Source organism: Populus trichocarpa, chromosome 13 (genome assembly GCF_000002775.5).
Source record: "Populus trichocarpa isolate Nisqually-1 chromosome 13, P.trichocarpa_v4.1, whole genome shotgun sequence".
NCBI classification, from domain to species: Eukaryota; Viridiplantae; Streptophyta; class Magnoliopsida; order Malpighiales; family Salicaceae; genus Populus; species Populus trichocarpa.
The window spans coordinates 3,732,371-3,750,201 of NC_037297.2; the positions used below are offsets into that span (position 1 = coordinate 3,732,371).

A 17,831-nucleotide genomic window follows, 5' to 3' on the forward strand; every position below is an offset into this window, starting at 1 on the left:
CTCTTTATGAATGTCATTAAACCTTTTTTAATAGGTTAACCTTGAAATATCTTGATCAAATTTTTTATGTGATTCTTATATCAAATTAAATCATGAAGAAATTAATCCCATGTAATTAAGTTAAGTTAGCGGATAAAAAAAAAAAACTTAGACGAACCATGGCTTGATTTGTACCCTTCATTTAGGTCAATTATTTTGAATTACTAGTCAATGATTAAGCTGCAGTAAGAACTTAAAGATTCTGACATATTATAATTAATGGACCTAGTTGACCGAGAGAAAGTGAAAACATGGCAGAAAACTTGTTGATGCGAACCTCGTGATAACGTTGTCACACAACCCACACGCAAAGACATCAATTCCTGGAAAGCCAAGTAAATCAGGTTTCATGGGAGTGTGACACAAAGATAACTTGTACCTAGGCACCAACATTATTGGAAATGGAAAACCTCCACCCAACGAATATTGATTCGCGAACGAGAAGTATAAGGATGACGTCACGAAGTCAGTTGTTCTTCGATAAGTCATTTTCAGTTCTTTAGAAAACCATGGAAGGGAGATTATCTCACCACACACACACACACACACAAAAAGTGCGGCAAATAAGAAGTTTTATTAATCTGAATTGTCTAATTTACATGTCTGGTTATGCCTTTATTTATACTAACTCTAAACTTAAATAAACCCTAATGGACCCCCCTTAGGTAGACTTATATGAAGCCCACTTACAATTGACCCAAATAAGTAATCATAACTCAAAGACCAAGAAGAAAATAATAAAAAACAATAAAAATAAAAAAAAGTATCATCCTAAATATGCTAGAATCAGATTTTTCACCCTTAAGAAGTTCCAAATAAACTAGGAAATCTAATCTGAAGCTAGAATTAATTCTGAAGTCTTCTTTCCTTGTTGTAGTTAGGATGAATAAGGAATCCTTGTAAGAAAAGGATTTTGAAACATTAATAAATCCTTGCCACACTTGGAAAACTATATTGCAGCTTATTAAAGATCCTTGTAGAATTAGGATATTCCCAAAATAAGCTACCACATCCTTTTAGGAAAAGAATCCTAGCCAAATAGGAAGTCCACAAGTCAAAAGAAAGTAAATAACAAAATTCGTACAACCTCTGTTGACAAGTATCGTGATGCCTTCCTGAACTCCGATTGACCTGAAATGTAAACCCAAGGTCGAAAAACATGTCAGGAGAGTCTATGTAAATTTTCAGTCTAATCCAACGGTCGGATCGAGAATTATGACTGTTGCCGTAAAACTGGATAGTTGCACATTTTATGTCAAAATCCGAATTTGACCTTGCCTGGATCGTATCAACCGGCCCAGAACAAAATTGCTGGACCGGGTCCGGCCCAACCCAAAAAATATTTTTGAAAAAATTATGATTTTTTCGTGTATTTTGATTAATATCTGTTTGTACTTTTATACCGTAAAAATACGAATCCAGTATTAAAATACCCAGTTTTTGTCAAAACATTGCAAAAATTATATATAAAAAAGTTTTATTTTCATGCATATGGTTGTCTCTAAAAAAAATCATGTTATATTTTCATACAAATAAAATTTCAAAAAATATGTTTTAGCATGCATTTTAGTTTTAATAACTAGTTTATTAAAGTCATGAAATCTAGGCCAATATTTCAAAAATTCCAAAAAAATCATTTTGTTTTCTTTTAGTATCTGGGATTATGAATTTATACGTAAAACATATGTCTGATATTAAAAAGGTAGTTTTTTTTATTGACGTTAGAACAGTTAGGTTTTACCCGATAAGATAAGGATCTCCTTACCGAGGAGGACTTTCTTAAACCATAAACGGACGAGCAATTAGAAATACAAATAACACCTTAGCATATATCAGACAATTAAAACAATGCGGCCTACCTTAAGTAGGGCGTATTTGGGGTCCTAATACCTTCCTTTTACGCAACTAGTCCCCGTGCTTAATCTCTGATACTAGTTAGGAATCCTAGTGACCAAAATACTAAGTGGCGACTCCCATTCCCGTTTTCCACTGATAAAAGACAAGAATTCCTTGTCTTCCCATATTTGTCAGATAGATACACCTGAGAGTGGATGATATCGCCGCACACGTGCGACAGCAATCATGAGCAAAATGATCAGCTTTATCACAATTGAAACAATTCATATTTTTGTCTTTCTTACAACTATGTTTCTCACGCTTGTGCTTATGTCCACTACTATTTGCTTCTATTCCTCTTTTGCTATATTTGAGACCCTCACCCTTGCCCTTTTTATATTTAGAGTCATATGCTCAACGCATCTTAGTCGCAGATATGAAAGCCTCGTTTACAGGCTTCTCGGCGTGAAGCCAATCTTCTTATGATGAACAATATCATCAAATGTCTTGATGTTGTCATTGTGGATAAGGTTAACATGCATATGTTCCTAATTTCTCGGCAAAGAGTGGATAACAGCTTGGACTTGTTGTTCATAAATCATTTAAGAAATAACATAATTTAATGGAAAAACATGAGTTCATAATCTTAAAGTTTAGATACAACATGTAAGCACTTCTCTAATTATAAACATAAACAAAGAGAGAACTAGTTTCTTTAATAAACACTTTATATTATAGCCTATATCATTAAATACCAAACTAGTTTTTAAATTGACCAATAAAATTTTAATATTAATATTTATTAAACTATTGCTCATTGTCTTAATCATGTACATCGCATCTTACTAAAAGAAACACAGGTTGTCGTGCTCAAGGGCATCACTGATAATACTTTGTCAGGTAGACTTGGGGTGCACCAATAAATTTGAATCCATTTTCGAATTAACAGTAAATTTTGTGTGCGTCCAAACCGAAAAAAGATAAAAATGAAGAAAATAGAAACTTTTAATTAACAAATAGTAGTGCTATTATTTATACATAGAACAAACATGGAGCTTTAAACAAGCAATCCAGCTCTTTATTAAGTGACAACAGATGGAAAAGATAACAAACACAATCAATATGGTATGCTGCAATATTGCCTCCAGTCAGCTTATATTACCAATAGGATTTTCTTCTAATTGTTGTCGTACCAGAACTGCTTCTGAAGATAGTCCACTATATTCTTGTCCACTTGGAAGGCCTTGGCGAGAACATCAGATCTAATTGGTGGAGTGGATCCGAAGACTGCATTTGCGATTGTAATTACACCAGGGTTCTGGCTGCTCAAGGCACCAATGGCCGAAGCTTTGGTTTTCCCCACATTGAATTGGAAGTGAATGAGTCCAACTGGGAACACGAAAACATCTCCTGGGTTTAGGACTTTGGTGATGAGACGATTATCAGGGTTCGATGTGACAAAGCCAACATACAGAGTTCCCTCCAGGACTGTTAGGATCTCCGTGGCACGAGGGTGAGTGTGTGGTGGGTTTAGGCCACCGTATGGTGCATAATCAATGCGAACCAGCGATATTCCAAGAGTATTGAGCCCTGGAATTTGAGCAACATTAGCAGGAGTGACCACCGATCCAACTGGATTGGAGGTGTTTCTGGCAATGTTGAGCCCTGGAAAGAAGAAATCATTTTCTGTGGCAAGCTTTGGGTCCTTGCAGAATTTCCCATTTACGAACACTGCATGAAAGAATTTATGTTAGCATCAAGTTCTTCGTACAAATCAAAAGAAAGAAATATTGCAGATAATTCATCAGAAAAGTTTGTTAAGAAAAAACATGAACTTCAGATAGTAACATAGCATACCACCATCCTTAGTATCATTGATGGCTACACAAAAATCCTGTAGAGGACTAGGGTCGGAGGCAAAGGCAAATGAGGCAGCGAAAGCGAGAAAGACAAAAGTTGCAAGAAAATGAACTCTTTTCATTGTAAGCAGACTATCTCTAGCTTAATTCTTCAAAGTGTATTAGAGTTGAGGGGTGAGAAATCTTGCATGGGAAACAAGATTATTTATAGATGGTGATCATTGAAATAGTCTCTGCTTTGCTTTCTCCACAAGGGAAGCCAATGGAGATTGGCCAAGTCTGCAATGATTATCTTTATTCCCTTTTTCTTATTTTTTATCCCTCTTGAAGAACCATTCTGCAGCGACTACACACTATTATATATTTCTATGCTTACAACAGCACAGTTTGTGCATTTGGAATGGAACTGGTCATTTTACCATTAATTTATAATCATGATATGTCAGAATTTTTCACGTTCCCACCGCAGCCTAATCAAAGATCAAACCACGTTATGAAAGTTTTTTACTGTACATCAAATTAACGAGCAATTGAAAAGTGTCAAACCATATTAATTCTATACGAAGGATACAAATGAAGCCAAGTATACAGTTCAGTTAAAGTAAATAATAGACATAATATTCTCCAATTAATAAATCGATAGGGATGAAAGATGATTTTAAACCTCTATCGCGCTATAAAAAAAATATCAGGAATTTTGTTGTTAAATACATGGACTCTACAGCCAAATAAAATAATAAATAAATAAATTCCCATATGCTATTGAAATTCATATTCTTCTCTTAGAGATTTGGTCTAGTTGGTGGATGAATGTGATCTACATATTATTAATCAACATTTAAATTTTAAAAGTTATCATCAAAAGTAATTTTTTTTTAATCCATTGTTGAGGGATTTAGTCTCTAACTATAAAACTCATTTTAAGGATATTAAAATTAATATATAAATATATTCGATTTAATTTGAAGAGTTTTGACCATATCCTCGATGCAACTATACTTAAATTGAATTTATATTAAAATATTTCTAGTCTAGAATAAAAATAGTAAGAGTATATCTTATCTGTTTGATTCGGTTATACTATTTTTATAAACATTGATTTAATAGATCCTTAATTTTTAATATTTAGCTTTTTAATTTATAATGTGATTTTTCCAATCAATTTAGTTTAATTAGGTTTGGTTTTGGTTTATAAAATCAAATTGATGTTTTTAATTTTCTAACTAAAATTATTTTAAAAAATTAAAAATTAATTTTAACTTGATTTTTTTATGAATATTTTGAATAATTCAATTAATTTACTCAGTCATGCGTTCTCTTCTACTCTTTCTGTTTCTTTCTCTGAAAGCCCATCAAATAGCCTGCACCACCTCTTACCTTCATCACGAATATGCTAGCTTTATTCCTTGCCCTTTCAATCCACCTTATGCCACCAGAATCCCTCTTTCTTCACTCTCTTAACTGCCTGGTTCCTCTCTTTCAAAACCCACTTTCCCTCTTTGACTATGTCCACTGCCCCAGCACACTTAACCCTCGATACCCACATAAAGATTCAAACTTTACTCAATCAATACAAGACCCGAATAAAACAGGTGCAACCAAGGTCTGTGAACTTAAATGATTTAGAGAGATCGAAATGAAATTATGGTGCAACCAAGGTCTGTTTTATTAGGATTATTCATCCAACTAATGATATTAGCAAAGTCAGATTCAATAATAATATACTTGTGATGCAAGAGAGAGATAGAGGCTAGTAATTGAAATTATTTAGAGAGCTCGAAATCAAGTTTTCACTTTCTCTCGGTCCATTAATTATAATATGTCAGAATCTTCAGGTTCTTACCGCAGCCTAATCATTGACTAGTAATTGAAATAATTGACTGAAATGAAAGATACATGTTTTTCCCCACATCATCTAAGTTGTTTTTTTACCATCTAACTTTATTTAATTTCATCGGATCAACTTCTTCATAGTATAATTTAGCATAAAAGTCAGGTAAAAATTTTGGTCATAATTTTTCAAGGCTAACCTACTAAAGCTTGTTTAATGGCAACGAGTTAGCTTTTGTTAGCTTTTGTTAGAATTGAGTCTTACTTTTTGGATATTAACACAATGCTATATAAGAAAAAAACAATATTCTTAAAAAAATTAGCATGTTAATAGGATAAATGGATTTTTGTTGGAAGAAAATCTTTTATATATATCCTCATTTTAATTACTTCAATTTTTCGGGGTTTGTCTTCTAAATGCTTTTCATTTTAATTAAATAAATGACATACAACAAAATGTTATATTTTTTTTTTGTTGAAATCAAAGATATCATATAAAGAAAAAATGGAGACTTTTATATTTTGTTTCAATGAAATTTAATTATTATTCTTTTTATAAAAAAAAAACTACCCGCAGCACAGGATCAGATATCTTTATTTATGTATGTTTCTGAACTTCATAACTTAGTATTTAGTTAGTGTTAAAATATTTTTTTAATATTAATTTATGTATATAATCCTGAATTTATTTTATTATTAGATTTTGAGTTTATTTATTAAAAAATTGTTAATTTTATTACTTTCATAAATTTTTTAACTAGATCCAATAGTATACCCCGGCCAATGATCACTAGATCAGTAACCATAGCATCTAAAATGTGGGTTTGTTTTTTTTTTTAAAAAAAAAACATATTATTAATGAAGAGGAAAAAACTAAATACAAAACGAAACACGTAGTGGCCAATAATTAACCGTTTTTCTTTCTCAACAGTTTTATCCTATTTGCGTGGGTTTGTGACTTGTGACTTCATGCCAATAACAGTTACTTTAAAGACTAATTAGATTTTACGCCCGTATGATCATGACTTAGAGACCATTTTTAAAACTAATTTTTATTTAATTATAGGGTAATTAGAATAAATATTCGCAGGTATTTGAAGTTTTTAAATTTTGGAGGAGAAAATGTGTTTCTTAAATTGAAATCTCTTTTTTATTTATGCATTTTTTGTTTTGATGAAATTAATTTCTTTTATTAACAACATCATTTTTTAATAAAAATTCAAGTTATTTAAAATAAATATTCATAAAAATATCAAAAATTTAAATTAAGGGGTGAAGAAATTTATTTATGGTGGCAAAACTCCCATCTCATTATTAATTTATATTTTTTATTAAAATTCATTTTTTTATTATTAAAATGTTTATTTGCACAAAAACTTAATAGGATCTAGAAAGCAACTTCCAAACAAAAAAAAATATCTTCATAAAAATCATGTGATATAAAAAAAAAATAAAGAATAATTAATCCATGAAAATCATATAAAAACAACAATAAAAATAATTCTATTCTCATTCAATATTCATGTGCAATTTCTTTTTTTACACTTTAATATACATTAGGTTCATATATAATTATTAAAAACAATTATTACAAATATATATAACATTAAAAGCTTTAATCTCATTTTAAAAGTATGGCACTGGATATATTTTTTAAAATAGCACTATAATTATTAATTTAAATAAGAATTTATTTAAAATTCTAAAAAAGGGTTTTGTAGGCTTAATAGGCTAGGCTTAAGTGCAATGACTATGCATATATTGATTTGGATCACACCTCCCACTTAGTATTTTTATTTTTTTTATTGGGGAGATGATACATCATCAACTCAATATTAAAAATTATATTAGATAATATATCGTTAATTGTAATAATTTTCCAGCCATCTATGGCAATAAAAAAATCGAGGTTGTTTTTTTTGACATATAGAACTTAATTTTCAACTTTTTTTTACTAGAAAACACTTTTATAAACATCCTAGAAACCTAAATTATTCTATTTATAACTCCAAAACATTCTAAAATCACTATAAAACCAAACTAAATCCAAAACTTTTTTATGGGTATTGATCTATTTTTTTTCAGACATGGTTGATGTTAAAAACCGTAATTGAACTTTTATGGCCAAAATAAGATCAGATGAATTCTATTTCTCTTCTTATTTTTTTTATGACTCTCTTTCATCTCTCATAATCCATTGACTTAAACTTGATGAAAATAAAGTTTGAGGGCTATAACATAAAAGTATAAAACTCTAAGGACTAAATTGAAAAAAACTCCAAGAATCAAAGTGAACTTATGACATTAAACACCCCCTACGACGACGTCTACAGTTCATGTGGGTGGTAGGGGTCCAGTGAAAAGCCTTCCTTCCCTTAATTGGTATATTTTATAATTATTCATAATTTGCTTTATCCTTCTTTAATAATAAAAAAAAATTGCTTCCGGGGTACAAAGTTTGAGTAATTCTCGTTGCTGGTGAGAAATATATTAAGTTTTACACATGGGACCCGTAAATCTCACCTATTATAAGATCTTACAAATATTCAGAGGGTATAAAAACAATAAGTTAATTTACGCGCATGTGGTAAGAAAATAATTATATAAGATGACGTCTTATATTTAAATTGGCTTCTTGAAAACGTGGCCTATAAAATAAAGGCGTTTTCAGTTTTATATTTAAATTGGCTTCTTGAAAATGCTATAAAATTATGTATAAGAAACATAAGAAACTATAATTTACAATTATGTATTGCAGGTCAGTTTCCTTTCCTTTTCTGTATATGAAAATCCTCTCTTTCACTGCTAGAAATTCACTTAAAACCGACGAAATAATTCTGTCGGTAATTTGCGATCATAATTACCGACAAAATCTTTTCCATCTATAATTTATTCGGTATATACCGATGAAATACTTCGATTGGTATCTACCAACGGAATTACAGACGGAATTACATAGGGATTCAAACCGGGATCTCCGTACAGTGACGTGACCAATTCACCGTCAGAATCACCGACAGAATGATTCCGTCGGTAATTCCATCGGTAAAAGTTAACATATCAACACTACGGCCTAGAACTTGTGGGAGGCTCGTAGTGTCTCAACCGTTGGGAGCTCCAAATCAGTATCGAGCACCCAATCTGAGGATATCATGGCCTTGAAACAACACAAGGCTAATCTCACTAAGAAATACGAGCAACTCTTGGTGAATTATGAACAACTCCACCAAATGGTTATGAACATGACTTCATAGAGTGGTGATACATGTGCGTCCCCTTTCTGGCCGTATAACAACCAGCCTCATCCTCCTCCTCCTCCAACTCCGCCATTGTGCTAATTTAATATATTTTTTTGAAACACATTCAATTTGTAATGAATATTATTTAACTTTATTTTTTTGTTTTTGATGTTTAATAAAATTTTATTTGCATAATTGGTTTTTTTACTATTAATTTATATACTTTTATATTATTTATTCTAAATAATTTTTAAAAAAACAAATTTAAAAATACCCACCGAGGATTTACAGACGGAATGTATCCGTCGGCATTTGACAGAGAGCGGGAAATGCCACCATCACCGACGAATTTACAGACGGATAAAGTCTGTCGGCATTTCACAATAGCTTGGTGCAAATGCCACAATCACCGACGAATTTACAGATGGATAAAGTCTATCGGCATTTCACAGAGAGTGGTGGAAATGCCACACTCACCGACGAATTTACAGAGGGATACTGTCCGTCGGTATTTCACCGGGTGCTGAAAAATATTTACTGGATATGCCACTATCACCGACGAAATAAATCCGTCGGTATATTTCCAGCTGGAATTTTTTTTTTTGCGCACAATTTCCGTATGTAAAACCAGTGGTAATATTTTTTTTGTTACCGACAGACTTAGCCACAGAATGCGGTACGTATTACCAACGAACAGTATGCTGATGGACGTTTTCCGTCGGCGATTTAGTTGGTGGTATTTCCATAATTGAAAGCTACTATATCTAGATGAACCATATCATAAATATATAAAAATGAATGAATCAATGTTATTGTAAGTTGTCAAGAATTTAGAATGAGCTTAAAACCCTTATAAATGAAGTGGAATTATCTTCACATGTAAACTAGATGCAAATGAAAAATTTATGATGAAATTCTACTTACATTATTTCACTTAAGGAGACGATTCCAATTGAAATATTTTTTCGAGCATTTAAACACCCTTGACATGTGTACTTATGGATTATGCTATAGGTTTATGTACTTTGCTTTTATGTTAGACATAATATTTTTGGTACAATGTGATAATAGAATTTACTAGATATAGGCCTGCGTTATTCTAAGGAGCCTTTTTTTTTTCATAAAATATGATATTTAGATATTATAAGAGCCTTTTAAAAGAGGATAAAAAAATCTATGATTTGAATTATAAACCCAATTGGATCAAATAAGTTGGTTTTATTTTAATTAAAAGATAAAAAAATAGGCAACTATAGTAAATGATCCAAATTCTTTAAAAATATGATCATGATAACTTGGGAAAAAAATATTTTTTTCAGCCAATTAAATATGGAATGAACAAATTGGGTAAAATATGATTAAAAAAAATCTATCCGAGTCAATCCAAGTTAGTATTATAGACATGTAACCTGGATAATAAAAACAAATCAATTCAAGTTAACTCGTCAAACCTGTGACCTCGGATCATAAAATAGAAATAACCCAACAGAAAATAAATAGAAGAAAACTATAAAGCTCATTAAAAAAAAACAATCTCGAATGATGAGATTAAAAAAGAAAATAAGTTAAACAAAGGACGCCAATCCACGATAACGTTTTAAATCTGTGACCGAGGTTATTAAATTAGAAGCATCATATATGGATAAAACATAAAACTCAATCCCTAACCAATAAAATGTTGAAAGACAAAATTAGTAAAAAAATATTATACAAAAAGATAAAAAAAAAATAACAATTAAAAGAATAAGGATCAAAATTGAAATAAAAAATAAATATAAGGATGAATTTTAGAAAGATAGGTGAAATTGAAAAGCAAAATTACTTTAATAGTGAAACTAAAAAAATAAAAAGAGTGAGGACCAAATTGAAAAAAAAAATATTTCATAAATTTGCATTGAAAAATGAAATTAAAGAATAAAAATTGTACAAAAGGGTCAAGAAAAAAAAATCAAAAGAATAAGAAATGAAATTTAAATATCAATAATTAAGAGAATAACACTGAAATTTTGAATAACTATTACAAATTTCGAGAGTAGAAGAGAGAGAAAAAGAAAGACATGCCGGCACCAATCGATCCCGCCGCCACCACGTGTTGTCAGCTTGGAAGAAAACACTGCAATGATTCCAATCACATGATAGAAAGATGTTTTTGATCGTCATGAGGCACCATTTGCCGCTAGAAGGCTGCATATGTGTGCGTTACGTGCCAACCACTTTTCTATTTTATTAATATTTATATTTATTAAAAGATCAAATTGTCCTATTCAACATGATAATAACAAAAACAAAATAGGTTGAATAGATATGAAAAAAACAAAAAAAACCAGACGCAAGTTTTAAGTTTTTTAAGGGTAATTAAATCATTTTATTGTTCTGAAATAATTGAAAATACTAAAAAGCTCCTAAATACCAATTTTAATAAATTTAATTTTAAAGGTAATTAAGTCATTTCATTGTGTTTTATAAACAATAAAATGACAATTCCACACCTGATCAATTTGATAATGACTAATGGACCATAAAAAAACCAAAATATTTCCAATACCAAGATCATTGGGTTTTAATGAGAAGGAAAAAAAAATTACACTATGATGATGAATAATAAAATATATTTATGGCCATAATGTTTTTTTTTTAAGTTTAGGATTGATAGTTTTCCAAACTAAATCAATTTTAATAATAATAAAATTTCCTTGTGAACATGATCATATCTGAATCATGTAAAATATTTTATCTATATGTGATTATTACGCTTTTTATGTTAGGACCATTCTCTTCATTAAATTGTGTGATCCTAACAAATACTTATCTCTTTATTATAAACTTTAGTGGTAATCATTTTCTTTGAATAAAAGATAATATTCTTAAAAATATAATGCAATATTTCTTTAGTATTTTTTTCTCTTGCAATATATATATATATATATATATATATATATATATATATATATATATATATAATTGTTTTAAAAAGTACTATAGGGTAATTATAATGATGTCTTAGATTGTACCATCAGAATCTTGTGACTTGTTAAGTACTCTGAAATTTTGAGGGTACAAAGCAAGCTTCCACGTCGTTCAAAGCGTAGGAAAAACTGCTTGCTTGGCAAGAAATAATTGGTTGTACAGAATATGGTGGGCACTATATATATCCCTCTCAAAAGTCCAAGTGTTAAGTAACCCAACTATTCCTTCTCATAATTCTTAGCGTTTTCACCGTGTATAGAAAGAAAGAACAGTGGGGTTAAAGAGAGAAATCACAACACAAGAAACTGCAAGAGAGAAAGAAAGTGAGAAACGAGAGCAATAAAGAGGGAAATAAACTGATGAATCACCCAAAGCATAATTCTTTCTTTCTTCAGTTCTTTCCACTCGTAAATCCTATCTGATCAGTTCCTTCCTTTCGTTCTTGTTCATTTTTTCTTATGGCTGAAGCTGGAGTTCTTGAAAAGGTTACTAATGAGGCCATGAGGATTTTGAGTGTCTTGAAAGAATTGAAATTCAAGAAATCTTCGAAGGTGCTGGAGGTTACAATGACAAAGGAAACAGAGTTAAAGAAAGAATTGGAGAAACTAGTAAAGACAATTCTTGTCGAGGAGGATTATAGAGTGGAGGTTACTGACGAGGCCATGAGGATTTTAAGTGTCTTGAAAGAATTGAAATTCAAGAAATCTTCGAAGGTGGTGGAGGTTACAATGACAAAGGAAACAGAGTTAAAGAAAGAATTGGAGAAACTAGTAAAGACAATTCTTGTCGAGGAGGATTATAGAGTGGAGGTTACTGATGAGGCCATGAGGATTTTGAGTGTCTTGAAAGAATTGAAATTCAAGAAATCTTCGAAGGTGGTGGATAATACAGTTATCCCTGAAGAATTTATATGTCCCATTTCGAAGAAGATAATGAATGACCCTGTTGTCCTGGCTACTGGACAGGTTAGACCAAGAAAATTTGTCTTCTTTACTTTATTTATGCATTTGGGATTTCTTTTCCTATATTTCTTTTGGATTTTGAGAGTTGTATGAAGTTGAATTGTTATTGGTTTGGATGCTATTCGAATGTGCATGCAAGAAATTCTTTATCTCTGGGGATTTATTTTAAGGGTTTAATGCTAAATTTGATGTTGGAATTTGAGTGTAATAGATTTTTCAAGTATTCTGCACATACGGATTCTTTTTTGGGTTCTGCTTCAAAATTGCTGAGGCTTTGGATTTGCATGATTTTATTTTGATGGAATTTCTGCAAGTACTGAAATTTTTCAAACAACGGGGTTGGTTCTTGTTTTCTTTTCTTCTTCGGTTTTTTGTATATTTGATTTCAGTTAACAAATTTATTGGAAAAAGAAAGAAATTTATGGGCGAAAATCTGGTTGGTTATTGATCATTGTCTGCATCCATGATTTTGAGATAAGAGCTAAAGGAAACTCCAGTTTTGATTCTTTATACAGCCTTGATAATTTTGGTTAAGCCGTTTTCCATCGTTTTCCATATTAGAGATAACTTCGTCTGATGGCCAATTAATTTTCGATAGAGGCCTCAAAGACTAGGACTAGGAATTGAACCCTGCTCTCGAGCATTAATACTGATTTGTATTTGTGATAGTGACCTTGCAGAAGTAGAAAGAGGAATGTACATGTCCATGTTCATTTTACTTGAATTCCTGTGGTATAGTAGCTGATTTGATGGCTACCGAGTTACTCATTTACTAAAATGTTTGATGATTTCTAGACCTACGATCGACCATTCATCCAAAGATTGCTAAATGAAGGGCACAGAACATGTCCCCAGACCCAGCAAGTCATTTCTCATACTTTCCTGACCCCTAATCATTTGGTGCAAGAAATGATTTCAAAGTGGTGTATGGAGCGTGGAATTGAGCTACCAAAACCCCTAGTTGATGATGATGTGCATACTGATGCTGACAGAGTCTATTTGAAGTCACTGCTTGAAAAGACGTCCTCTTCCCTTTCTGATCAAAAAGAAGCTGCAAAAGAGCTTCGGCGTCTAACTAAAAGCATGCCATCATTTCGGGCCCTTTTCAGTGACTCAACCGATGCCATTCCTCAATTGCTCAATCCACTATCACCAGGCAGAGCTAACACTCACCCTGATCTGCAAGAAGATTTGATTACAACAATTTTCAACCTCTCCATTCATGAAAATAATAAGCAGCTATTTGCAGAAAATCCACATGTCATCCCTCTGCTTGTTGAATCTGTAAGATCTGGAACCATTGAAACAAGAAGAAATGCTGCTGCCGCTCTCTTCTCCTTATCAGCCCTAGATTCAAACAAGCTCATTATTGGAAAATCTGGTGCTCTCAAACCTCTAATTGGCCTTTTAGAAGAAGGGCATCCACCGGCAATGAAGGATGCTGCATTGGCAATATTCAAGCTTTGTCTTGTCCTTGAGAATAGAGTCAGGGCTGTCCAAGAAGGGGCAGTCAGGGTAATCCTAAAAAAGATAATGGATTGCATCCTTGTTGATGAGTTGTTGGCTACTCTTGCAATACTTACTAGCCAACAGGAGGCTGTTCAGGAAATGGGGCTACTTGGTGCGGTGCCTTGCTTAATTGACATTATAAGGGACAGTAGTTCTGAGCGCAACAAGGAGAATTGTGCTGCGATTTTACATACAATCTGTCTAAATGACCGCACTAAATGGCGGGCCGTCATGGAAGAGGAAAAGGCCAATGCTACACTTTCGATACTTGCTGAGCATGGGACTTCAAGAGCCAAGAGGAAAGCTAATGGCATCCTCAAGATACTGAATGGAGCTGCTTCAATCATACATACTCTATGACGAAATAAATCGCTTGGTCCGAAGATATTGCCAATTAGTTCTTGTACATCCTGCCTTCCTTCACTCTCTCATTGTACAGACCAACAGTTAGCTCATTTACTGTAAAAAGTTCAGTGTCGGTACATTTTTCCTATTCTGTCCCAGGAAAGTTTTGGACCATCTAAGGGTAACACATGAGCAAAGATCATAAGGTCTTACATCCTGTCTTTATCTTCCTGCCTTTGAATTTTTCAATTTGTTTTCCCGTCTTCACTTGAAACCAAGTTGGTACCTTTGATGCCAACTGATTGGAAAGTGATTCGCAGAGACTGGCTAGTTAGTGATTGCAGTTGTAGGGTCTAAATTGCTCCTTCACCACCACCTTTTAGATTGTCGGCAGCAATGCCATATAACCTAAGAAAACATATCTTTTGCTGGATGATTTTGGTTTTAAGCGGCGGCTTAAGTTAAAATTAGGACAAAATTTGGACGGTGGTATAGGATTCAAGAGCAGGAATGAAATGTGGATAGAGAGAGAGTAAAAAGTGTTGGTACTGTTTCTACCCCTACTTGGTTCCCGAACACTAGTGCATACCAACATATTACACCCGATCTTGCAACTCTGACCGATTCTGCACCTTATCTTGGTAATGATCACTTGCATGTTGGTGACGGTAAGGGTCTTTCCATATCTCATATTGAGCATACCATGTTACATTCCCCTACACGCACCTTTACATTATCTAACGTTCTCCATATTCCTCACATTACCAAACCATTGCTATCTGTTCAAAAATTTTATCGTGATAATAATGTTTGTTTTGAATTTCACACCTATGTGTTTTATGTAAAGGATCTCACCACCAAAGCAGTGCTCTTTTCCGATCAGAGCAATGATAGTCTTCTGCCACCACCATTTCTCAAGCTTATTGGTCTCCTTGCGTCTCTGCAACTGCTGATCTATGGCATCGTCGATTGGGTCATCTTACTTCCCATATTTTCAATTTGTTAGTTTCCAAAAATAAAATAATGTGTACTTCTAGACGCTCTCTTGTTCAATGTCAAGCTTGTCCACTTGGCAAGTCTTCGTGTTTGTCGTTGCAACCTAAGGATCACAAAACTACTGCCCCACTTGATTTAATATTTGGTGATGTTTGGGGTCCTGCTCCTATGTTTTTCTCTAATGGTTTTTGTTACTTTGTTATTCTTATCGATGTGTAAACAAATTATATATGGTATTATCCTCTTGTTGCAAAATCCGATGTGTTTTCTATATTCCAACGTTTTTAAGTGCTTGTTGAGCGTCAGTTTTCCCGCAAAATTAAATCTGTTCAAACTGATTGGGGGTGGTGAATATCGTAAGTTAAATAGTTTCTTTCAAACTATTGGTATTCATCACAGGTTAATTTGTTCTCATACACATGAGCAAAATAGCAGCGTTGAGCGTCGCCATTGCCATATTGTCGAAACTAGTCTTACCCTCCTAGGCCAATGTAGTGCTTCATTATGATTTTGGAATTATGCGTTTGAATACTCAATATATCTTATGAATCGCATGCCTACTCTTGTCGTCCAAAATCAATCTCATTTTGAATGTCTGTTTAATCGTACTTCTGATTATGATTTTTTATGTATTTTTGGGTGTCTTTGTTTTCTATTTTTGCATCCATATCATGCTCATAAGTTGGATTTCCGTTCATCTCCATGTGTGATCTTAGGTTATAGTTCCTCTCATCTTGGTTATCGTTGTCTCGATTTCACATCTCAACGTATATATGTCTCCCGTCATGTTCGTTTTTATGAAGGTGTGTTTCCTTTTACAGAATCTGAACAGATAGCCCACCCACCAACCTCCTTCCCAGTCCACACACTTGCCCACCTTGATTACCCCCCCTCAAATTTTATCCCTGCTGAACCGCCAAACACCACACCAGCATATTTGCTACCCCTCCAGCCCCACCCACACAGCCCCACCGTTCCCCACCCTTGCCTGCCACTATACCACCGCCACCCGGCCCTGCCCCTATGTCACCATCTTCATGTTTTTATAATGATCATTATGTAGGAACAAGTTCACCTCCTTTAAAGTTGCATAGTTCTAGGTCTGTCACTGCAGCCACCTCTGATTCTGCAGTAGGTTCTCCTACATCTGTTGCTGTGAGCTCCAGTCCTTCAACAAACTCTCCTGTAGGCCTGCAACTCTTTATTGATCTTTCATCTTATCCTCTTTAGCAGCTCCCTAGTTCAAATTATTTTTCCCTCGATCTGCTGCTTGTTAGCATCTGATGGTTCTTCGCCCTCAGTTGCTGAAGACTTCACTCCTCACAGCATCTGCAGCCACCTCTGCTGCTCCTCACTGTCATCTAATGTCTTCTCCTACTTGTGAGCCCCTTACATTCTCTGATGCTGACAAGTATAAGGCGAGGCATGGCATGGTGCTATGTCCGATGAAATTCAGGCTTACGTTCTAATAACACTTGCTCCTTAGTTCCTTTTCATCCTTTGATGATGTTGTTGGTTGTCGGTGGATGTATAGGATAAAGCGTCGTGTGGATGACAATATTGAGTGGTATAAGGCACATTTGCTTGCTAGAGGCTTTACTCAACAAGAAGGCATTGATTATTCCAAAACTTTCAGTCCAGTTGTTAAGCAAGCGACAGTCAGATTAGTCTTCTCCGTTACGGTCTCGCGTAATTGGAAGATTCATCAATTTGATATTCATAATGCCTTCCGCAATGGTGTTCTTGCCAAAGAGGTCTACGTGAAACAACCTCCAAGTTTTGTTGACTCTGCTCTTCCATCTCATGTGTTCATGGGCATGGTACACTCGTCTAAGTGATTTTCTGCTTTCTTTTGGCTTTCATGCTTCCAAGGTTGACACCTCCTTATTTATCTTGTATGTTGGTGCTGATATCTTCTATCTTCTGGTTTATGTTGATGACATTCTGCTTACAGGTAGCAACACTGTTATGCTTCACGGCCTAATACAATTACTGAGTTCAGAGTTCAAGCTTCGTGACTTAGGCGTCGTTCACTATTTTTTGGATATTGAGGTTGAGTCCACTGCTATGGGTTTGATGTTACGCCAGCATTAGTATATTCTTGACATCCTCACTCAAGCGGGTATGACCTCTTGTAAACTAGTTGATACTCCTATCTCTACTTTCAAAGTCAACATATATACTGCTAGATCCCTTGTTTTCTGACCCTACATGGTTTCGTCAAATTGTGAGTACTCTTCAATATCTCG

General features: G+C 33.5%; 2 protein-coding genes across 4 annotated transcripts in view; one reads left to right on the forward strand and one right to left on the reverse strand.

Annotated features, from left to right (window-relative positions):
* Window positions 1–2,862: 2,862 nt before the first annotated feature.
* On the reverse strand, window positions 2,863–3,899 carry LOC7474644 (putative germin-like protein 2-1). The gene is made up of 2 exons (XM_002319638.4): window positions 3,733–3,899; window positions 2,863–3,606 (listed from the first exon to the last, which is right to left on the reverse strand). Exons 1-2 carry the CDS (start codon window positions 3,854–3,856, stop codon window positions 3,053–3,055), a joined length of 678 nt encoding a protein of 225 aa, XP_002319674.3. The 5' UTR covers window positions 3,857–3,899; the 3' UTR covers window positions 2,863–3,052.
* Window positions 3,900–11,994: 8,095 nt separating this feature from the next.
* LOC18104105 (U-box domain-containing protein 9) overlaps window positions 11,995–17,831 on the forward strand; it is a 30,138-nt gene continuing 24,301 nt past the window's right edge. Inside the window, exons 1-3 of one of the 3 annotated variants that reach the window (XM_052446515.1) lie at window positions 11,995–12,321; window positions 12,484–12,735; window positions 13,528–14,803. In XM_052446515.1, the coding sequence (XP_052302475.1) occupies window positions 12,229–12,321; window positions 12,484–12,735; window positions 13,528–14,601 (1,419 nt within the window). In that variant the 5' untranslated portion in view covers window positions 11,995–12,228 and the 3' untranslated portion in view covers window positions 14,602–14,803. Of the gene's footprint in view, window positions 12,736–13,527; window positions 14,804–17,831 lie in introns of those variants that run through there. The other 2 variants (XM_024583304.2, XM_052446514.1) reach the window with 2 other exon arrangements.

Coding starts and splice junctions, on each gene's coding strand:
- LOC7474644 (XM_002319638.4), bottom strand. CDS start 3,856: ATGAAAAGAGTTCATTTTCTTGCAACTTTTGTCTTTCTCGCTTTCGCT. Junction 3,607..3,732: donor CAATGATACTAAGGATGGTG/GTATGCTATGTT, acceptor TCTTTCATGCAG/TGTTCGTAAATGGGAAATTC.